Source organism: Apis mellifera, linkage group LG5 (genome assembly GCF_003254395.2).
Source record: "Apis mellifera strain DH4 linkage group LG5, Amel_HAv3.1, whole genome shotgun sequence".
Lineage (NCBI taxonomy): Eukaryota > Metazoa > Arthropoda > Insecta > Hymenoptera > Apidae > Apis > Apis mellifera.
The window spans coordinates 7,019,547-7,044,434 of NC_037642.1; the positions used below are offsets into that span (position 1 = coordinate 7,019,547).

Genomic DNA, 24,888 nt, shown 5'->3' on the forward strand with positions numbered 1-24,888 from the left:
ATTTAAGAAGTGACTTTGAATATTTTCCTGTTTATCATTTAATAATACGTGTTGCAGAAGAGATAACTCGATGTTTTTAAATTTAATCTCTTATTTATTAAATCAACTTTAACAAATATTAAATCTTGTTCAACCCTTTGGGAACTATATTGAATTAGACTTGACATTCTAATAAAACTTCGTTTCAAGTTTTCGTTGTACTAAAAATTTAGTTTTAGTGATAATATATTAACGGGTAGACGGGTTATTCATTGCGAAACTGAAAATATAGCCAAACTGTGAATAGCTTGCGAAAGTGGCTTATGAAATATGAATCAGTTGGGATGAAATATCACGTGTGTGACTTGGATCCCAAAGGGTTGATTCAATTTTTCTGTTTAATTACTAATCGAATATTTTTATTTCTATAACTATGATAAATTTAAAATTACTTCTGTATTATTATTAATAATTATCCTTACATGATTTTCAATCGTTAAACCTCTCATTCGAGCACGTATCCAAAAAATATCCAAATTCCTTTGTCTATTTACAACTGTCTACGTAATGATCGGTATCAAAACTTGTTCCACGCGTATTATAGCGGTGCAATCACGATATTGCCAAGTCCGTTTCACACCTGGGAGCCAGTTTTCCGTCCATTTTGAACTTCTGTCGAGTCTCTCTCGATCGTTCAATCTCGAAATGTCTTCGCGAAAGGGTTTCGATATGGCGGCGGATAGAGGGAGGAAGAGAGAAGGAAAGAGTGGAAAAAAAAAAGAAAAAAAGAGAGAGAAAGAGATTGGTTTCGAGGAACGACCGGTCCCTCCGTGTCTCCTCCACCCGGTCGACCTTGAAACCAGCTGACAAACCGAGGAAGAAGTGGCAACAGCATCGTTCGAAATAAGGGGAAGGGATTGCGCAATGCTTCGAAATACCATGACATCGGAACGCCCATTGTCGGACACCCTGCCACATCCTCGGGGTTCCTCTTTGTCTCGACGAATCCATGAAGAGGAAGAGGACGAGGAACGAGGAGGAATAAGGCAAAAAGAAATGGAGAATAGGGAAAAAAGTGGAAAAGAAGAAACAAAAAAAATCGTACAAACCAATGTGTGGTCGCTTCTTCACTCTCTCTCTTGTCTATCTGCTTTTTATTTTCTCTCTCTCTCTCTCTCTCTCTCTCTCTCTCTCTTTTTCCTCCTTCCCTCCTTTCCTCTTCATCCTCCTCTCTTTCTCTCCCTGATCTCTTTGTATCTTTCGCAGGCAAGAATGTCGGCCTGTCCGACGGATGAATTTATTTTCGTACACGCCTTTCGACTTCACCGACAAGAGATTTATGCGAGAATCGCGGTCCGTGGCAAACTTTTAAGCGCGGCGGGGATTATTCATACCTCGCGGTCGCTCGATGAGAAATTAACGACGGGGGATGCGCTTCTTTCTCGGTTAAACGCGTAGCAGGGGTTCGCCTCGCGAAAAAAAAAATATATTTTTCCCTTCTTCCCTGTTTCTTCCCTCTTTTCGATTTTGCAATTCGCGGAGCAAAATAGTCTGTTTTTATAAAAAAAAAAAAAAAATTACGTTCCTCCAAGAGCGATTGTTTTCGTTGATGAATAATCATTTTAAATAAGGTTCGTCGGTATCTGTGGAAAAAAAATACCCGCTGATAATTATAGATAGGCAGACATGATTTTTCCAGACAGTTTGAATTCCTTTTTAATCACGTAATCTTTAGCAGCGATGACGAATCCGCGATTACAGACTCTCTGACAACTAAATGAACAAATATCGTCGAATCTCAAGTTTCTTCTTTTAATCCTTTCCTTAATTAAACTTCGTTAAACTTGTGAAACAAAAAAAGTCTAAGTCGATGAAGGCGACATAAGAAAAAACATAGATTAAAAAAATAGATTAAAAAAAAAAAAAGAAAATGCTCTCAAGGATTTCTCAATAGCTGTATTTTGCCTAGTTGAAATCAATCGACGAGAGATGTACGAGGTGTCCCTATAATTCGTTACGTGCGATCGACCTTCGACTCATCGAGTGGCTTCGCTGATCGTCAATTTGGCTGACGTGTTCGGCTCGATGTATGCTGTTTTATTAAATCGATCAGCAAACGTATCCTCCCTTTTCGCCTTCGATTTCCGCGCGACGTTGCCGTCTTTTTCTTCTGAATCATCTTGTCTATTATCTTTTGTCTTGAGTCATCATCACCAGAGACAATACGATTTCAAGATTAAAATTCATATTTTAACATATATATTCTTCAACCGTAATTATGTTTTTGAGAAAAAAAAATACGGAGAGCTAATTGTAGGTTAGAAAATCCGCTCTTTGTGTAATTTTTAAACGATGCTTCTGAATAAATTAACTCGAAAAAAAGAGTTAGTGCCACGAGAATTCTAGAAACATTTATATCGTTTAGGATATAAGAAATATTGCACAAATATTGGACATACGTAAATAATACAAAATTTTAATCTGAGCTATAAGAAGGGAGAAGTCAGAAGGATTGCTAAAATTCCATGCGCAGCTTCGTCCTGAGCTAATTAAAAGATTTCTCATCCTCCGTCGATCTTCCTCCGAGAATCAAAGAAAATAAAGAGAGGCTCTTGATATTAATTGACACTTGGAGAAAAACTAGTAACCCGAAGCTAAAAAACAAAGAAACGAAAAAAAGTCCGATATCCAACGAAACAACATAACAAAAGAAGGGAAGAAGGGAGGGAAAAATGAGAGAAGGGAGAGGGAGAGGGGAAATAGCGAAATGGTTGCATGTAGGGTGTATTTGATCGTCGCGTAGTTGGAATTAAAAGCTTCGAAAGCATAGAAAGAAGAAGAGGCGAGAAAGAGAAAGACAGGAAGGCTAACTGTGCGCGAGCTGAGGGGAACGGGGGTGCGGGAGATGCGTCACCGGGGAGGTGGTGGCTACACCACCCTCGCCCTCCGTGGCTCTTTTGAAGGTCAAGGTTTCCCGCCCCTCTCTATCTCCACATATACGTGTACGTATACGTGTATGCGCGCGCGCGTGTGTGGCGGGCAAGAGGATTACGAGGGGGTGAGAGGGGAGGTTGCAGGCGTGTTGGTGAACAAGGACGAGGCGAGGGGTAGATCGGAGTATGCGTGGGTGGCCGGGGGTGTGTGCCAGGGGTGGCGAGAGCCCGGTGCCCAGTATTTATAGCGCTTGCGAACCGGTCGATAGCGGATAGCGACACTGCGCAGTTGGGAAGCCCTCGTACCGAACTCGAAACCCCCCTCCTTCCACCGCGCCTACTCTCTCCATTCTGTCCTTGTCCCTCGCTATCTCTCTCGGAGCTCCTAGCTTCACCACCCCTGCGTTCACCCTTTACCCGACCTCTTACTTGCTCGGCCACCCCTTTCGTATCAAGGCTTTTTCCTCCCTCTTTCTTGTGTACATTTTCCATCTTCCTCTTTTTTTTCCTTTTTTTCTTTTTCTTTTTTCTCTCTCTCTCTCTCTCTCTCGCCTCTGCGTTCCGTTCTATCAATCTTCCCTCTTTAAACTTAATTTTTTTTTTTTTCCGGTAATATCGCAATAGGAACAGAGAAAGGGAAAAAGAGAGAAGATTTTCCTCCGGGATATTAGTCATGGATATATAACACGGTGGGATGTACCGCTCCGGGGGACGCGGAATGGTCGATATTGATATTGATTGGAAGTTTTTAACTGGCCGAGAGTTTAGAAGTTGCGCCTTACCCGAGCGTCACGGAGAGAAATCGCCATGGAGATCGTGTTTCGTCCGTTGGATAGGACAATCGCGTGACCACAGCCCAATGTTTTCAGGTTTCTTCGCTAAATTATCCTCGGCTAGATCCATTATCTTATCTAAAGTAGCTTTTTTTCTGTCCGAACGTTCTCGTTTTTTGTTTTCTTTATTTCGTAACGGTCAGTGTCCAGGATAGAAAAAGACAACACGAAAACATTGTTCGTCCTCTTGGAAACGTTTGTCCTCTTGGAACGTTCGTCCTCTTAGTACGTTCGTCCTCTTGGAAGCGACGTGTAGTGTATCGTGTATCGTCTGTTTTATGCGGATCCTAAGTATAGGAAGGTCCGGTCTATTTTCGCGGTAATTCATGATATACGCTATCGGAAAGTAAGCGTCGACTGATCGCGCTAAATAAAGCCGACGGATTATCGAGTGCAAGACTATTATAAGTATCATTCGACACGTTTGTGCATATTCATTGGTGAAAAAAATAGTTAATGGGCTTAGCGGAGAGGACTTAAATAACATCAACAAATTAATAATCTCGATTTATAAACTTTTTTCTGTGAAAAATTGAACCTGTAATTCTTCGAGATAACTCGATACGCGAATAATATAATCGAAGTTAATCCGTAAAAATTATTTTTTTAAAAAATTAATATTCGAAGATTTATTAACCTAATTATATTTAAAATATTCACGTTCATATTTCACGGATAAGCCTAGAAGTGAGAAATTGGTTAAGGACAATTGAAGAAATAAGAAAGGAATAAGGAAAAAAGTCGAAGCTAATGGAAAAGGAAAAACTGGGAACAGGAATCTCGACAGACAGAAAAGCGAGAGAAAGAAAAAAAAAGAGATGAGTGTATCGTTAGATAAAGAAACTTGTCTGGGGAAAAAAGCACGAGAAAGCGAAATATTAACGTATGTACCTGCTACAGAAAGCAGGAGGGAGAAAGATGAAACGGAATGGTGGAAGATGACGAAACAGAGTAGAGTATGAGTGAAACAACGAAGAGGAGAAAAGGGAGGTCAGAGGGTTGCCGAGCACCGCCCCTATCATGGTGGGGGTGGATCTATTGCCATCCTCGTCCGACATGCCAGGAGGGTTGGTATCCCTACTCGTCGCCTTCACCATGAACCAGGAAAAGACAGTCTTTCAAGGGGAAGAACAGACAAGGATAAGCGAGGCGTGGGCGTTTCTATAGAGGAAGATGGAAGCTGCTTAACACGAGAGAGAGGCAAGATGGTTGGTGATCGGTGGCTAGATAGGAAAAAGAGAGATAGAGAGTGAAAAGAGGGTGTAAGAGAGACAATAGAGAGAGGGGAAGGTTCCGTGCGTTTCGTTGGAGAACTCTAACTACCGGCCGACCGTAAAGGTCGTCGTTGCGTTTCTCTCTCTCTCTCTCTACTCCCCCCTCTTCTTCTTGCTTCTCTTTTTCCTATCCGTGGTCGTTTTCCATCGAGTCGCCGCGTCCTTTAACGACGAACCAGCTGGTAGCGACCGTTAGCGACGTGCTGCTGGGATTCAGTACGTCGTGTACTGCTCTCCACGAGGTGCACCAAGTGTTACCGGTTGAGATTTTCCTTTCACGGAAGTATAGTAGAATCGCTTCGAGAATCGTTGCGATTGAAAGGATCGTTGAAAGTGTATCGAAACGATAGTGGTTAGGAGAATGAATAGAATCGGAAGAAAATCGGATAAAAAAAAAACGGTTCAAAAGAGAAGATTGAAGAGAAAAATTGGAATTGCATCGAGGGAACGCGGTAATCTTGTGGGAAATGTGCCATTTTCTATCTTTCTCTGGTGGGAAGAAAATTTAAAGGGATCTGGGAAGAGGATGTGGCGGGAGGGGTTGGGACTATGTGTTGGGGCGGTGAAGGTGAGAGGGCAGTTAAAGGATGAAATAGAGTGGGAAGTAGGGATGACGGGGAAATTGAGTCTGTTTCCTTGTATCCCGTTCGCCGAGCCCCGTGCCATTAGTTGACCATGAAGGCGTATGGTTGCGTATATCTCTTTCTCTCTCTCTCTCTCTCTCCCCCTATGGAGAGACCAGCTGACAGATCCGTTCAAGTGAAACAAATTTGGCACGTCGATTTTTATTTCGAGTGAACGTCGAGTGTTCGTTTTATCGTACATTTAAACGTAATTACAACGAAAATATAACGGTAATCATCGCGAAGAAAAAGGAAGACGAGCGGAAACGAGGCAGGCTACAACAAAACGGAGAAAAAAAAAAAAAGAACACTTCTTAATTGCGAGAAGACGAGATGGATATTTTTAACGAATTTTTTTATTAATACCGGTTCCACCTGGGCACCGCATTAAGTCCAATTAGCCGACACAAAAGCGGAAAAATCCTGGTCTCAACGATCTTTTTTATTAGTATCGCACAAAGGAAGGAACGCAACCCCTGTCGTTTCGGTATTTAAAGAAACATACGTATATTTCGCCGAGCGAGAAAAGGATAAATAAGTATTATTTGGGGAGGAAAGAGACAGAGGATGACGAAGATTTCTCGGAACGTGTGTGGGAGTGTATATATATATATATATATATCCCTATCCGATGGCGGGGAGTTCGCCAGGACCAGGCAGCGAAAACCACCCCTCTCACCCCTTTCCAGCAGAGAAACGAAAACATAGAGGGAGCTAGAGTGCGACAGGTGGAGAACAAGGATGGGATGCTACTAGCACGGAGGGGAGGAGGGCAGAGCATTTCGGGGTAGCGAAGGAGTAGGAGAGAGGCAGCTAGTTGTGCGACGAGCAAGAGAGCGATAAAGAGGAGATGGCGGTGGCGAAGAAGGGCGGCTGGTGATCGGCGGGTGAGAGGGGAAAAGTTAGAGGGTGAGAGTTAGGGCGGCGGAGTGGGGGAATAGAGGCAGGTTCCGTGCGTTTCGTTGGAGAACTCGTACCACTGGGTGACCGTAAAGGTCGTCGTTGCTCTCTCTCTCTCTCTCTCTGTCTCTCTCTTTCTCTCTCGTTCTCGCTCTCGCTCTCTCTCTCTCCATCGGTACATAGAAGTCTAGCAGCTGGCAGCAACGTCAGCAACGAGGAACGGATCAGTCCACCGTGTGCCAGCCTCGAGGTCCGTGTCTTCTTTCTCTCTCTTTTCTCTCTTTCACTCTTTCTCTCCCTTCCTTCCTCTCTCTCTCTCTCTTTTCCCGTCTGGATCCTTTGATCATCGTTCGCGATGTGGAGAGTCTCGGCTCGAATAATACACGATAGATTATCAATATCGTACATGATTTTCGAAATCGAGTATGTTTCATTTATCTTATTGTTTCTCACTTTGTCATTCGTTTATTTTCCACCGTGTCACGAACGAGTATTTGAAGTTGTTTCTTCCGAGGAAGAAGGATGAAACGAAAGGAAATATACACGAAGAATAAACTCGCAAGACACCGTTCGAGAAGTTGAGAAAAGGGTGTTACGTGATTAGGATTCGATCGTTCGACGCAAAGAACGATGCAAAGATTGGTATATAAGGCAAGGGGAGCCGGAAAGAGAAAAAGTATTTAAAGGAAATCAGCTGGCAAAGTGACGGGGGCGGCCATCGTTCACGCGATCATGGAATTACAATCGAGGATCGGCCACGGCGATTACCGTGAGTAATTGGAGGAAGTTAAATTCCGTAGAAATCGATCGCGTAGACGGGGAAATACGTTGCCCTTTCAATCCTTCGTTTTCGAATCGAAAAAACGACTGATTCGTTGTTTCATACGATGCTTATAAATGTTATATACAGCTCTACTAGATGTTAATCAATTTCTTCGTCATTAGAGGCACGTAGTGTGAATGATATATTTATATATATATGTACAAAATTATACGTGTTTGCGTTATTTTTATCTCGATGATGATTTTTATCTCATCTGCTGCAATTTCGATATTAGTCTGTTCTTTTTTTTTTTTTCTTTTTATTATCCGGTTATCATCCACTCACGTTTTTAATTTTGGTTTTGTTTGACATATCTTCTGACGTTACACAACTTGAAAATGGGAATTAAGTGTGTAAATATAAAACATGCCGCCGTTGACGGATATTTGCGTTCTATTGTGTTCACGTTTTTGCTCCCCTTTTCCGTCCGATCACGCTCCCCCTTCCTTCCCGTTTTCATCGATCTCGTGACGTCTCAAGATCGTTTTTAATTCTTCGTTAATATCAATGTGTGCAGTGTTTCTCGTTGTTTCGTTATCGTGAAATAATTGCTTATCGGTGGAATTAATATTGGTTGGACTTTGAATTCGTATCAAAAAATATATCCAAGATACGCGAAAAAGTAACATTTCAGGCGAACTTTTCGAGCCGAATTTTGCGCGAAGAAGTTTCGTAAAAAAAAAAAAAAAAAAGAAAAAAAAAATTATTCGCATTCAGTGTACGATAAAGTTTCCATTTCCTCGGTGCACGCGGCAAGATCGAAGTCACGTTTTTAGCAAAACGATTGGCGAATGTAGAACTTTGCACGCTTTACACGTATCGCGTTTTTTACTTAAAAATAAATAACGAGAAGTAACGAGAATAATTGCGCGAGCTAGTCTATCGTCGAACGTTTTACGAGCTTGTCGACCAAGCGAATCGTGTGCATAATATTGCATACTTAAAATGTACACTGAGTCACGTAGACGAAAGACATTTCATTAATTCACGCAAATTCGATGTGAACAATGAGATACATACAAATTAGGCCCATCCCTGAACAATTTCTCGAAACGGGCATATTGATGGCCAAGTACCGTTCACCAACCACGAAATAATAACTAAAAAATCAATGTAATTCCGTTAAAATAAATACTTTAAAGGAAAATATCGTTCAATTTTTGGATAATTGAGAATATTTTATATTTCGTGTATATAAAAAAAATTATTTTATATATTTAGAAACATTCGTTGAAAATAATCTTTTTAAATCTACATTAATCTTAAATCAACTTGTCCATAATGTTACCGTTGCGATGCAATTCCATTTCGGTGGATGTCTGTTATTTCATGCCTTACCACTGAATTATAGTGTCGTATTACCGCCCTCTATTTCCCGGTTACGTTCCACGGTTTATATTTGACATGTGTAATCTAAGAAAATCGTCATTCCGATCGAGATAGCGAAGAAGTTCAAAAGTATGTTTGAAATTGCCGCGTCACGCGGACGGGTCCATTGCAATCATCGGCACGATGATGCAGTTGAGATCTTATTGGTCGATTCCCTGCAGCAATGGCGTTAGGGAATATGAGGTGCCTCATACAAGGACGAATTATGCAATTGGAACGAGATACGGTTCACCGTCACTAATAACAAATTATTGTTCGAGTGCGAACGAAAATCAGGTGACTCGGAGTGATATGTTGAAGTATCTGTTCTCATAATGCAATATATAACGTCGAATGTAACTTCACGTTGCTAGTTTCAAGGACAGTTTGTTTACAAATTGCAGATCGTAATTCAAGACAGACGGATAATTGATCTGTGAATGATATAATTGAGTTTCCAGTATTTTTTTTTTTTTTTAATTAGACTGATCTTAAATTTGAATTTCGTTAAATTTTATATTGAAAATTAATTTAACGTTATTAGAAAATAAATCGATATAATGAAATAAAATACGATATTTCAACTGATTGAAAAGAAAATACGTTCAAACGTGAAATTTTTTATATATTTGCAAAAAGAAAAAATGCAAAAAAATAACAGGGAAACAAAAATATAAGTTTCTCCTCGTCAATTATATACCTACCGCAAGCTTACGTGTTCAAACTAGCCACAAGTGTACATGTGAGAGAAAATGCATTCGCACACACACACACACACACACACATACACACACACACAGTAGTTATATGTATTCTCTAATGAATGTTCGAGCCCTCCTCGTCGCCTATATGGGCGAGTTTCGCGAGTGTCGGATCGACGATAAATTCGTATCGTGAATCAAATGCGATTGGTTGGCTGACAGTGACGTCAAACGGCCGGTGGGCAGCCGTCAAGTGGCACGACTGCGTCGCGTTCGTCGGAGATGTGTAAAAATTCGCTTCCTTTTTTCCCCTTCTCTCTTCTTTTCCAATAACTCCATAATCGGAACCTCCCGACTACTACTACCACAACGACGACGAATTTACCAAAGACTATGAGTCATCTATGGCTGAAGCATCCGTCGCGTGATGTTTTACCTTTTTTTTTTTTCTTCTTTTTTTTTTTTTTCTTCTTTTTACGCGACATAATATAACGAATGTTTCCTCTCGTTAGAATTAATTGGATTCCGCGTCTCTTATGTGTAAAAATTTGTTGCTCGATTTGTTCTGTGTATTGATAATATATATTATACGCGCATAATACCTGGCAATGACAATTTCTTTTTCTGTTTCTTTTTTTTTCGGTTTTTTCCTTGACTGGATGGCGATCGATGATGATTGGGTGGTGGTTACAACAGTGAGCAGGCTCCATTGCGAATCCGAGTCCTTCAAAATGGACTTAATCCTAGACATTAACAGCTGGCTGTATCCTATGGAACTTGGTGAGTGTTTTTCAATAACTTTTTTTATATATTAAAACGTATATTAATTTAAGAATAGTTATGGATGTTACAATAGATCGAAAATTATATCAATAATTTCCTTCATCAAAAATAATTAACATTTCTTCAGATTCAATAAATTTAATGAAATTATAAAAAAATTTTTATTGAAAATATATGCGGTAAGGACTTTGCTCGCAGGTGTAATTTAATTTTTTGTCAAATTTAATAATTTTAATCTAATAAAGCAACTTCATATCAAATAAACCACTTATAATTCTTTAGATAGATAAGAATTTATTTTACGTAATTTTAATTTTACATAAAATCATACAAGTTTGAGTTTTGTTTATCCGAATTAAAAATTTTAATGAATAGAAGGTAAATATTTTTCAAAATTTTACATCGAACCGTTTTAATGGATATTATTTTTTGACTTGTCTCTTCTTATATTAAAACTTAAATTGTAATCTTCACTTGACAATGTTGTCGAAAGGAAAATGTAATTAAACAATGTCTGATGAAGGGATAACTTAGCGTGCATGAAAATTCTGTTTGCTATAATACAGAGGTGTGCTGTCAGGGTCTTCGGCGTTTGTTTACATCGCGCGCGACTCGCAACTTCGTGTGTATACACTTGTTCTATGCAGTTACGATCTGGAAATGCTGCAAAATAAATATGTAGTTTATTATCTAGACATACGGTTTAAAATTTTCATTATCTTCGTTAGATATTTTAGATATACATTATTTAGTAGATATACTATCCGTTTATAAAAAGATTGCAAGTAAAAAAAAGTATGACTAACTAATATCTTTATTTTGCATTATACATAATTTTCGTAATTTTGAAATGGTCATATCTACAATCAAATCGTTTGATAAAAAATATACCAAGTGTGACGCAAAACAGAATGATGATTTATATATAGCGTAAATTAATTTTATAAGCAATGTTAACTATTGAAATGTGTCTTATAATTTACAAAAATCCTACTACTCTCAATAATATACTCAGATTCTTCGTTTTTTCTCTGCAATTTCATTAACTTGGACGAATAATACATTATTATTATTACGATTAATATAACATTTATTAATATAAATTATATTTATAATAATATTACGATAAAATTGAATTATATCTATATATTTGGTAACTTAAGTTTATTATTAGTTCATGTATTGAAAAATTTGTAATGACATTATTTCAAATAGGAGAAATATAATTTATAATTATATTTTTTATTCACGGAAGTGCTTAATTTTAATCGAAATAGAAACGGTATCAATAAAAACGATCAGCGATTGCTAATATCTAGACATGAATCAAACATTTGATAAATAAATAGGATAATATATTCGATTGTTACTTCGCATAGAATTATATCGTGCGACATTCTTCTCCGTTACATTTGTCTATTTTAATTTCGGAGATCGATATATATGTAGGAAATCGCGAATTTCGAAACGTAGAATAAGATATACGTCATATATGAGAATTGTTCAAAGAGTGGGCAAAAGAATGGTAAATTTGGCAACTGTCACGATATTTAGGAATTTCTATTTTCTTTCTTGAGCAAATTTCGAATACCATTCGCTTTATAATCGTAAGAAATATAAGATAATCGTTGAAATTTTTCCATATTTCATCCGTTATTATTATTATGTTTTTTGAAACAAATTAATTATAAAAATTAGAAAATAAATAGAAAGTAAATATTTTAGAATGAGAAACTAATATCGAAAGAATCAATATACGCACACACATATAACACATCATCTTTGATCCTTTGGTAAATGCGACACGTGTTCCTCACTAATAGAGACACGTGCTGTATCATGTTTGTTTTTTTATTCTCATGGTTCTTCTACTTCTTGGTTAGACGTACGAAGGACAACCTTGGCTAATGGACACTGGTGAAACGTGTTCTGCACAGCTCAAAGCAACTTACTGTTGGTTACTATGTACTTATATATGTCTAACTTTCAAGGTGACTTCAATCGCCTTTTTTTATGCCAATGAACTGTTCTCTGACGAACTTAGACACGTGAGTCATTCGTTTTCGAAGATACAATATTTTTATCTCTTTTTGAAAACACCAATATTTTCTATCATATTTAATTTGGATCTCTAACATTTTTGTAAGTTTCATATCTTTGAGAAAACTCGTGTCAACGTGACTTTCTTCACAAATTGATGCTAAAGATTATCTTGGTTAATGTTTATACTATTATTATTCATCTGGGTAACTATCATTAATGAAAGCAGGAATATAAAGAAAAAATATTTGTTGATTACTGAAGTATAGAAGAATAAATGTATATAACAATTAGATTATTAGATAATTTTTGAATTATTCTTAAATTAGAATAAATTAGAATTATTTTCAGTTAAGAAAAGTCAGTTAAGATAGATGAAAAAAATAGCATTCGTGATATATTAGATTCATAAATGCGCCCAAGGCCACGTCACGCTGCAGCAAACTCCCAACCCCCCACCCTTCAAATATCGTCATTTTGACTTGTCTCACGAACAGTTCTGGATGTATCTCGTTGATTCGGGCGCTGCAGAGGGAGTGGGTGCGTCACACCCACCGATAGCAGGGGTGGGAGAAAGAGGTGGGGTACACCGCATCGTCGATCCACCCCTGCTTGCTTATTATGTTTACAGATTCATATCCTGTTTTTGCTACTTTGAAGATTCTCTTCTGTCTTTATCCCCCCCTCTCACAAGTTTTAATATCGCGTAGTTTGATTTTATCTCTTCCTCTTATCGTTTCGTAATATTATTCTACTTCTTATTATTTACCAAAAAACAAACATTGTAGTAAAAACTACAAATATATTCAAAATCATTCCAAATATTTCATGGAAAATAAAAATTTAATGGACATAATACAATCTATAATCTAATCTAAATCTATTATAAAAAAGAATCGAGATCACCGGTTTACCGTTGGCGAGGAGCAAAGAGGCGGGATGGATTTTGCAGGAAGGAGCTTGTCGATTGTGCAGAACAGAGCGAGATAGAATTGCGTTTGGGAAGGGGAACGAAGGTTAGTCCATAGGGCCAGGCAGTCCCGCTGTATTGACGCGCGGCGCACAGGCTTGCGCGAGATGACGCAATCTCCCTCCCATGCGCCCGGCTTTGCTCGTACCACGTTCTACTCCCCTCTCTTCGTCCCGTTCGCTCGTGTTTCACTCTTCTCTCCTACCTCACCCGGCAGCTCCCATAAGTTCAATGCCAAGGTCAAAACGTCCACGACTCGTAGCCGTGTCGGTCGCGATACTCGTTCGCTGGGAGAAGAAGTAGCTGTGTGTGTGTGTGCGTGTGTGTGTTCGTGCTCTCTCTCTGATCGTATGCTTATTTGCTGGTATCGCTCATCCATCGTCGTGGTCATCATCGTTGTGTCGTTTCATCGTGTATTCACATTTACCTTCCTGTCGCGTATCGCGCGCGCTTTTTCTACCGGTTTCTTCGCCGATGCGCGTTACGTGCCATGATTTTGTACATGTACACGCAGTTTCGTTTCGCGTCGCGCGACTAACCTACATTACACGACGTACGGACATGTTGAATTACGCCAAGTTAAAAATGTGTGTTATGATTGTGTCGAATACAAGGCATCGAAAAAGAAATGAAATATTGCAAATAAATCGAAGTTAATGTAAAATGTCATATGCAGTTATTCTTCAAGAAATATCTCGATGTTGTGACTGTAACTGTGTTCTGAAATCATTTCGAGACAAATCATAAGTGTAAATGTGCGAATATTGGAATATAGAACAAAAGTAGAATATCCTACGCGACGAAATACGGATGCGCATCGTGTGAAGAATGGATATAAACTATCGTTAAGTTGTTCTCTCTTTCTCTTGTCTGTGGTTGACGTCGTGAGACAAGATGGCGGTTTTCGATAGACCCCGGAACATGTTAAGCTCGATTCATGGGGGTGGTTAATGTTTCTCAATGTGTTACATAATATTATTAGCTTTTATTCTTTTTACGTGAAACAGAGTTTTATTTAAACATTTTTTCATAATGTATTGTAACATAATTTTGTGTGCCATATTTTTTCTCATGTATATATATATATATCATATTGATGTTTTAAATAGAATCAAATATTTATAACACGGTGTAGTTAATAAGTTTAGACTTCGAAAGCTTGCATTCTACGAATGTCTAAATTTAATATAAAGTGTTAATATATCCCTCTAATGTGAGCAAATTAACGATACGCGTTTGCTGTCAGTGTCAAGGTTAATGCTGTAAATCACACGAGCCCATATCCTTTGCCGGGTTCGTATTGGTTAATATGACTGGGGCTGATAATATGATCCTGTATCGTTCAACTAGATAATCTATAATCGTTATGCTATTATCGTGATGTAAGCCTGACCCCATATACGTCTCGTAACATGATCAATTGGTCATGCAGATTTTTCCAGCTTCGTTTTCATTCGTCTTTATATTCCCCTCGACATTGCCACCGCCGGTAATATCGATTACCATACTATATGTATCATCGACACAGCATAGACTTTTAACCTTGACCCTTGTTCTCCAGTAATGGTAACCCTTCTTATGTGAGGGTTTCTTAATGTTTTATCTTTTAGTTGAATAGATTTATATAGGTTCTTTTTAATGTTAATATTTTTCCGTTAATTTGTTAATTTTTGTGTTAATATTTGACGATTTGTTTAATATAAGTATAATTTAATATTATGACATATATTTGTTCTCAGAATCAAACTTATTTTTATATATTCTCAATATATATTTTATATATTCATAGAAATTTTTTACGTTGTTCGATTATTTTTACTTCTACTAATTTAGATCTCAATTTTATAATTTCTTAGGATAACGAATGGCGTAATAAACGTGATTTATTACAGTTTTCGTGTTTTTTGAACGTGATGTATTGTGTCATGTACAATATGTGATATTATAATACAAAAGGAAAACGTTCATTGTTTCTTGTGTCTTCATTGCGCGCACATGTATGTGTATCCGAGAATTGGTGAAAATGGCAGAATGAAGATACAATAATTCTATTGGTTTAGATGCAATCAACCGTGAATTTCGTTCGAAACGTGGCGAAACGTTTGTAACGCCCCCAGTGTATTTTTGATGCGGTTACCTTGAGATTTATTATTAGATATCAATTTCCGTGTTCCGACATTGCAGATTTTTTCGTATTGACATTTAAACAAAGATAAAAAGATTTCGATGTTTTTATATTTTTTTTCTAATTTATCCTTTAAAGAGTAATTTTCATTATTCTGGATTCTTTTACAGGTGACAAATTTCGTCTGGTTCTGGCTACGACTTTGAGAGAGGACGGTTATCCTGATGGAGGGGAGTGGAACGCGACTGAACAGGAAGGCGGTTCCAGAGCAGACAGTTTTGAATATGTGATGTCCGGTATGGTTTATCGAATAGAAGGTGATGAAGCAAGCAATGAACCCAGCAGTAGACTGTAAGTGATTACTTTTTTCATAAAATTTGATTTTTTTTTTTTTAACTAATATCTCAGTGATACTTAATAGAATAAAATACCAAACCATTTTTGAGTAATAATCTTATCAATTATATCAGATTGAATAATAAACTGAAAATACAGTTAAAAATATATTATTATGAAATTGGTTAATAATCGATTAGTTATTTAATTTGATTAAGAATACTAAAAAAATATAAAAAATTGATTGAATATGTCAAATCAATATCGCTATTTTATTCTGTTACGGTCCACTGTAATCTCTGTATCATGCGTATACCACGCATGTATACGTCACATGCGTGACGTCATTCACACGCGTCGACGTGCGTAAACGTGCCCTCTTTTTCCTGTGATCTCTGATTGGCTCGCTTCCAGTGCTCAATGAAGTTCTAAGAGAGTTTTTGAAACTACCGAAAACCATAAATCGTCTTTCGGTAATGTAAAAAAAAAAAAAGAAAAAAAATAATAAAAAATAAAAAAAGAATGCTATAATACTATATCTATCGCATTATCGCATTATCGCAAAAAGCATAAGCGTTTAATAACCAACTTATATCTTAACAACTAATTTATATAAAAATTATTAAAAAAAATGTAATGATAAATTACATTTTGCAATAATGAAATATACGATTCTTGGAATTTTGCGAATATATTGTAATATTGTAAATTTAAAATATTAATTTTTAACGAATGTATAATTACATTCTATTTTATCTGGTTATTTTATAAATAACAATTCTTGACCGGATTGCTAGATGAAAGCTGTATCGTGGAAGATACTGTTCCGTGATAACCCTGATTTAACTAACTTATCGTTTAACCTTGAAAGTTTACTACTGCAATATATATATATGCTGCAAAAACCACTTTGATGTCTGATCGGTACGGGTCCCATCGTAAATTGTGCGCGCGAAACTGTATCCGCTTTTGTGTATGTGTTTGAAATTAATTTCTATATCGCCATGAATAGAAGAATGCAGCGTAGCTGACGTTCGATAAGATAAGCAAATCTGTGATATTGTGCTTAAAGGGATTTTAAATCATTTATAAAGATTATATATAATCGTTTTATTATATTAAGTACATATTTATATGTATCGTGTATTTTTTCATTTCAATTGTTTATATTTTTTTTCTTTTAGAGATTATTCGACACAAGAAAGATGAACAGTTGTTCGTATAAAAAAATGAAATAAGTTGATATGTGAAAATTAAATAAGTCGACCATCTTTGAATTTAAATATTAAATTATAACTATCGTAATAATATTTTAATAACGATGCAAAAGTTTGGTTAATAATCGAATAGTCATTCGATATCTAACGCCACCTAGTTATTTTTCTTGTTTACGAAAAATTAAAATACTTGTTTTATCTTCGAAAATGATAGCAGTTGATTTATGACAATTTAAAATTGAATTTACAATTATTCGATATTGTAAGGTTTTTCCTCATTTTTTACATCTCATTCTTATATGCAATTCAGTGATTTATTCATAATTTTTTCCCCGTACATGTTTACTTATTATTGTCAGGTTTTTATCGTATTCAATATTTGTTTTCGAATTTTCAAAAATAAATTCTTAAAAAATCAATTTTATTTTTTGTTTGCTATATTTTCTTTTTTTGTATGTATCAAATATTTATTTGGTTTAAAATTTTTCAAGTTTTTTTTTTTTCATATTATTTCGGCAGAAATAAAATGTATAATTCTTATGAGAAAATTATTCATTAAGAAAGAATTTTGATATATTGACAGAATATTGGAATAATGTAAATATTATTGATATAATGATGAATAGAGACTGAACGAATTGAAAGGAAACCAATTCCCTCGAATCTTGCTTTTAAAAAGCATTGAGAAAAGACAATCCATAAAAAGATACAATTATCATTTAACCCGTTCGGTCGGTAAGAGCGAAACGGAAATGGTGAAACGGGCTCTCGGAGAACAGGGAGCCACTCTGCGTTCACTCGGTGGGTAATGAAGCGGGTGAACACAGCTGGTGGTATCTCAGTTTTCTGAGGGCGTTAGCAGCCCATTGATTTACCTGCTGATTCCCTATGATGATTTTACGGAAGAAAAATGTGATAAAATAATAACAAAATCATAAAAAATATTAAGGAAACCATATAAAATATAAAATTCTATTTAGTATTTATAAAATTATATAATTATTTTGTACTCGGAAATTTATGAATTTCAACTTATAATAAATGCTATTCTCGTTTTAAGTAATTTGATATCATAGATTATAAAAGTGACTTAAATATTTATATTATCATATAGATTATATATCGATACTAGCTAATCGTAGATAAGAAAAGCTAAGAATTATTCGGATATTTTATAAAATGACTGGTTTTAAATTCAAATAACGTGGCCAACTGCGATACGTCGCTATATGATATCATCAGTCTATTAAATAGGGGCGTGACAGGTGGGAAATGAATTATTGATCGGGGTCACTAGAAACCCTCAAATGGATACAATTAATCCTCTAGTTCGCCAAACAGCGTATAAGTACACTCGATGTTATCATAGTATTGGTGTGTTCATAAAGATGAAAGTAATCTTCAGTACGACGTATTTCTTTTTAATTGAAATTAATCTCGAGTTATTCAGATAAAGAGTGTTTAATAAATTAAATATTTGCTATTTTAAGAAATGAAAAATCGAAATATGAAAATCGTAACCAAAGTAACGATTTTATTCAAAATGCAATTAATTTGAAAAATTCATAAAAGAAGTTTTGGTTTATTTCGCAAGTGCGCATGCGCGAACGCCATAGATCGTATATTTGAAGTAGTTCATGGTGCGCGACACGCCAGGATGCGCACAAGGTCGGCCGGGCTGTCAAAATCAGCTGACTCTCGGGTGACCAATCAGCTGATTCCTTCAACTTCTCAGCAGGAGACTTTCCTTCCGACTTCGAAGACTTAGAGGGCGCTACTTTATGATTAGAATTCTGCGTCAATTATATATAATCTTTTCAATTCTTATTTTTCCTTTTTTTATTTCTTTTATTTCTTTCTTTTATTTCTCTTTTTTCTCCTTTTTTCAAAATCAACTTTTCTTAAAACAATTATCATTTAAACTAATTTAATTATTCATTTAATTTAATTGATAATTAAAATTTAATTATAAATTTTAATTATGATTGGAAAATTGGAAAATTTAGTTGAATTGAAATTTAATACAATTATTTCTCTTAGTAGTTAGAAAATAAAAAACTTAATAAATTTTCTTGCAAAAAGTTCATATAATTAGAAACCATATTAAAGATCTTATTATGCATTCATTAGATCATTAAAATGTGTTAATTGTTAGTACTTACTTTGACATCATCATTTCCATTGTTACGATTAAATATCCTTAACAAAAACATATTTATCATGGAAGTAAATTTGATCTCTGATAATTAAGTATTTATCGTTTAGAATAATTAAAAATAGAAATCCGAGTGACTTGAAGGACTTATCATTCATAGTGAAACAATAGCCTCATGATGTGAAAAGTACTATTCAATGCTTCGATAATTAAGCGTTATCTTTTACTGATGCATTGAAAATTCTGCGCTGGAAATAATGCATTGACGATGTATACCATAGTTTCTGTTATCTACAATGCAAGCAGTAACGCACATTATATAGTATGTGTACATTCACTGTTTTGATAATTATATCACGATAGTGTAATTGGAATAATTGCTTCGCGTTATTCTGATTAAATCTTAATGAACTCTCAGTTTCTCTCTCTGTGATCAACTTATGACAATCAACTGAAATAGATTATGTTTGTTAAGTAACAATTGTTTTTGAGTCGAGTCAGAATTTCTTGGTCTTAAATTGTTATTATAGATTTTTTTCTGATGCTTTTTACGATACAAATAGATCTAAAATCAAGAGAACAATTTTTAACATCAAGAAATATTGTTTATTTCAAATGTAGCATATTTATATTTCTCAGCAAAGTTCAATTCCTCTATTATAAAAATTTATCCAATAAAATTTATTTCATGAATTTATAAGAAATATAGTAAAGACGTATATATATTTCAACAAACAAGATCAACAGTATCACAACTTTAGATTATTCTAAATTCAAGGTTTCTGCACCTAAAAGGTTTTAATAGGTTTGTATTATATATCTTACTATAATTCTAATCTATAAAACACAGGGTCATTCGACTTACAAATCGTTGAATCCACGAATTCCCAAAAATATCAAGATAATAATTATCCATTAAGTATGATTCGAAACAGTAAAATTTGATGTTTATAGTAGAAATAAAGTATTCATTTTTTTTAGAATATTTTAAAGTCTACACGTTTATAGTAATATATTGTTATTTATGTGAAAAATACAAATTAAAAATACATAATTCATATATACGTAATTCATATAGAATATTTAAATATTTTTAAAATCTTTTAATTAAAAATGAATAAAAATCAATATCCAAAATAAATAAAACAAGTATTTTTCAAGTCGTAAATTCACAAATGAATTTTATAGCCTGACTTTCAAGATATATTTATATTTCTCTGTAGTGTATCCGAGTATAGCTATCGTATCACTCACTATCGCAATTATTTTAATTTACGATTTCATTATTTATCGCATCTATCAACTATGTTCGATATACGTCGAAGTAAAAGTCGCTATATATACATAAATTTCAAAATTCTGAGGACACGTTGTATAAAAAAATTACTAATTTTATTTCCATGTATTTTTACAATACTTTAAAATTTTTTCATTATATAAAATTGATATCCTTTTTTACATCCTTTTGATTAATCCTTAATTATTAACAATTTTATTCTAATTTTAACGTAACAAATGTCTTAAAATTTTTTTTTAAGCGGTGCTGTGTATAGATCTAGCAGAATTTTTCAGATAGATATGCATAGAGAATCAAAGTGAATATATTTGTCCTGATGTTGTAAATATATCCGCGCAACTTGGCGGAAAATTTAACCGCCACGTCATTCGAAGTTGCGTTTCGAGAAAACTCGCGCGCGCGCGCGGCAAAGAGGGAGTGCGACGAACGCTGTAAAAACGTCGCGTTGCGGCTCGTGAAAAAGGGTGGCCAAGGGGGACGTGGGGAAAGAAATTACATAAGACGAGCGCGTTGGGACGACGAGAATTGCAGCACGCCTTTTTGGCAGGAAGAAACGGTTTTCATTCCGTCTAATGAGCACGTTCGTCTTTCGTGTGTTATCGATGAGTTTTTCCCTATGCAGGAGTGTACATAAATTTATCAAATGATCCAAACGATGGAATTAACGGTGCGTTGATTTTTGAATTTTTGAAAAAATAATAGGAAAAAAATGATGAAAATTTTTTACCTTTACTTTAATTACCTTTTTTTTTTTTTTAAATAGTTTTATGAGAATAAAAATTTTTGTCTTAAATATGAAGTAAATAGAAATTTTGAAAAATATTTCGTAATAAATTGTATAAAACACGTATAACAAAAGATATTTTATATGAAAATTATTAACACATAGGATAAATGTGTAGTTAAAGAAATTTGTCAAGTATCGAATATGTTAGTTACAACTTGCAAATAAAGAAATTGAGTAATAAAGTATAATAAGAATAGAGGTGTTTTAGATGCACTAATATTTCGTACGTTAGTGGTCAACTCGTAGCCTTGTACTCTAGAAGCGCTATGTACATTGCATACAGACTGTTTGGAAGAGCGGAAAGAGGAAGGCGATGCATCGTCACGTAATGCAAGCATTATGCAATCTCGACCACTTAACAACAGCTGATCACATTTTTAGCTTGCATAATTTTTCACAGCTACCATGTATAAAGAACAAGATTGTATATTAATTTAAAAAAATTATAAAAATATTTTTTCACGCGTGAAATAAAATTTCAATTGAAATTTTTGATATTACATTCGATCTCTTTTTTTTTTTATAAAAACCATTACATTTAATATACAACTAAATGATTTAAATAAATAATTCATAATGAAAATATAAAATATCTTGAATATTAAACGGTTTTTTCTTTCACAATAATATTTGTTATAATGAAATTAACTGATAAATTATAGATTATAAATATCTCAAATAATTTTTACAGTTTTTGAAAAAAATTTTAAATTTTTTTATTATCTTTGATATTAATTTGTAATTCAAATTCCTCATTGATTTAAAATATTTGATTTCAAAATTTCATTATCATTATTTTAGTATTATATTTTATCTTATAAAAGTATTCAAATACAGGTCGAAATTTAAAGACATCGGTTAAAAAAAAATTATAAAGAATTATTTTCAAAAAATAAAATTAACAATATCATTATTATATAAAGAAGCTCTTACATTTTTCGTCCTATATTCATCACGCTAAAATACGGCCACTATGAATCTTCAATGGCTCGTTCCCGTTGTTAATGTTATTGTCTCATTTAGGGAATTTCTCTTCGCGGTGTGTGTAACTCGAGAGTTACTCTATAGATATAGAGTGATAGGTGCAGAGAGTCGGCGCGTATATACGAGCTCGAGTTATTCGTTGACGTCACATAGCGAGCGCAGAAGGGGACGAAACGGTGGTTCGAGTTATTCGATTATGTTACATTAATCCCCCGTATTCCGAACGGTATGATTCTCCGGCCTCTGCTTTGTCCCTACAATTCCACATCTGACTAGGGCCTCTAATTCTGCCATAGATACATCTAGATCTTTAGTTTTATTATGAAATAGAAACTAGATTTTGAAAGAAAGGTATCCAACATTTTCGAATAAAAAATTTTTAAAAGCGATGCGACAATAGTTTTATTATTTTCTTTAAATGTAAGGAATATTGATTTAGTGGAGTTACAATTTTCTCATTAGAACTGTGGATCGTAACTCGTAAAATGTTTATAATTGTTGTTATATTTAATTGACTTTTATTAATTTTGAATATATTTGTACATTAAATTAGAAAGAATTTGTGAATGCATAGATTTAAAAATTTTTTTAAAGAAAATAAAAAATTTTTCAAAGAGTTGGCGTTCCTAATATCCATGTTGTTCATGGGTCAATTGTAATCGAATCGTGTTTTTTCGTTCGAGTGATCTAGGTCAACTAGCTATGTCGATTATATCGACATTTCTCGAATCTTTTCCTCTCTCTATGCAAATACGCATAGTGATTCATATACGTTTTATAAATATGTTCGTGTTAAGAGAGTTAATATTATACTCTTTCCTCTAATATTTCCTCCCCACGAATCATTACAGCTGATTCGTTATTAACTTATACGAAGTCTTGTTTGCTTGTTTACTCGGGAACACATCTCGTATGTTCGAGACGTAAACATAAATTCTCCGTCAGAGCGTTTTACCTTTTACCTGAAAAATGTAGAAAATAATTAGTTAAACATTATATATTCATATCAAATATTTATAAATTTTCTAACAATTAATCTTTCATTTTATTGCTCCTATAATAATAATGGTACAAGAATTTCATTATTTTTCCAATCTAGCAATATTCCTCTTATCTAATATAACTTGAACGAATAATATCGTTTGTCTCGGACAAGGATTAATTCACATTGCAACAAATATATTATGAATGAAGTAATCAAATATGTATATATATTTTTCATATTTCCAATATATAAATCCAACCCGATTACTTGATGATCTTATCTGAATTATATTTATTCCTAATGAAACAACGGACCAAAGTACAACGTTATTTATTCCGATTTATCAAACGAATTCAATAGAACCAATGTTTTTTTCCCTTCACTCAATTCGTTCACAATTCTCCCTCGATATAATCGCAACATTCCTTCAGCTTTTCACTCCTTTCAAAATTCTTTTATCCCGATTGATAAGTCAGGGACGTGTAATGCATAATTCATCGAATCGATCTCCCTATCGCAATTTTCCAGCGAACGGCTTTTTGTAAATGGCAGTGCGTGAGCCGACTTCCGTTTCCGAAATACTCGACGTACACATTGCCAGGTATATTCTCTCTCCCTCTCTCTTTCTTTCTCTCCTCTCTTCTGACCAGTCGTGTTCCCGGACACGAGCTCCAGGCTCTTCGGTTCCCAGGGGTGACCCAGTTTCGTCTATCCCCCTCACGGATCGTTCCGTACTTGCCTGGCGAACCTCTACCACCTACGGCGCACATGTACACCTACGCACGTTCGTCGGTCTTTTCCGGATATGGCTTAATCCCTGTTTCTCCTTCCATCTTTTTCCAATCAATTTTTCCTCTAATAACTCTGTGCCTCGCTCGAAAGATTTCTTTCTTTTTTTGTAGCTTCGTTGCTAAGATAGAATTTTTGCGAAAAATTAATTTTGCATTGATTTCTTTTGTTTTTAAAATTATGAGAAATTAGAATTATGAGAATTAAATTTGATAAATAGCATTCAATTATGGTTATGAATGATTGTTTTTTCGCTTTTTTTTTTTTTCAATTCAATTTCAGCGTATTTCCGCTTTTTCATCGGTGGAATTCTGGACAGTATTGGTTTTTTTCTTTCTTTCTTTCTTTTATTAGTTTGTTATTCACACCAATTATGAATATTGTGATGAAAGATTACGCAAGAGGAAATAAACGGTTTTGAAATTTAAATTTGATAAAAAAATCAAATCGACATTTGTCATATGTTGAAAAATATATATATAGATCGAAATTTAAATAATTTTTTATACAAGCTCTTCTTATATTTCGTCTTTTTTCTTCTTCTTCGTTTTTTTTATCGAGCAACAATAAAAGTATGACTCGCGAATAAAATCATCCGGCTGGTAAAATTCAACTACTTGTTGAATCTGACCCTGAATCGAGAATCCGATCGAACACACAAGTCCACTTATCCTTCGATATAAAATCAACATAAAAGATCTATTAATAATCCGTTCCTTCGGACGACGGTGTTCGTATATAATTTCAGTTTTATTACACGAACAAATCTCGCGGTAGCACCGGAAAAATAATTGATTCCATTCCAAATGGGATAGAATTCCATGTCCTTTCTATGATAATTATTAATTCGTTCTTCAAAAATCTTCCGCGAAAACGACCAAATCATATCCATAAATTTATCCGCTCCGTTTTTCTTCTCCGATATCATCGATTTTCCTTTAGTTTCCAATCCACGCGTATTCCGCGTATTCTCGCGTAATCTCGTT

At 34.8% G+C, this 24,888-nt stretch overlaps 1 protein-coding gene, 1 long non-coding RNA gene and 1 other non-coding gene across 6 annotated transcripts in view; all 3 read left to right on the forward strand.

Moving 5' to 3' along the window:
* LOC102655904 (DNA-directed RNA polymerases I, II, and III subunit RPABC3) overlaps positions 1 to 24,888 on the forward strand; it is a 58,882-nt gene that overhangs the window by 13,452 nt on the left and 20,542 nt on the right. For 2 of the 4 annotated variants that reach the window (XM_006564170.2, XM_006564171.3), the window contains exons 2-3: positions 10,131 to 10,214; positions 15,523 to 15,703. In XM_006564170.2, coding sequence (XP_006564233.1) covers positions 10,131 to 10,214; positions 15,523 to 15,703 — 265 coding nt within the window. Of the gene's footprint in view, positions 1 to 6,801; positions 7,312 to 9,875; positions 9,975 to 10,130; positions 10,215 to 15,522; positions 15,704 to 24,888 lie in introns of those variants that run through there. The other 2 variants (XM_006564172.3, XM_006564173.3) reach the window with 2 other exon arrangements.
* On the forward strand, positions 17,670 to 17,759 carry Mir317 (microRNA 317). The gene has a single exon (NR_031526.1). It is a non-coding gene; the product is annotated as a microRNA 317 (primary transcript).
* LOC107964423 lies at positions 20,503 to 21,569 on the forward strand. The gene is made up of 2 exons (XR_001702900.2): positions 20,503 to 21,024; positions 21,353 to 21,569. It is a non-coding gene; the product is annotated as an uncharacterized LOC107964423 (long non-coding RNA).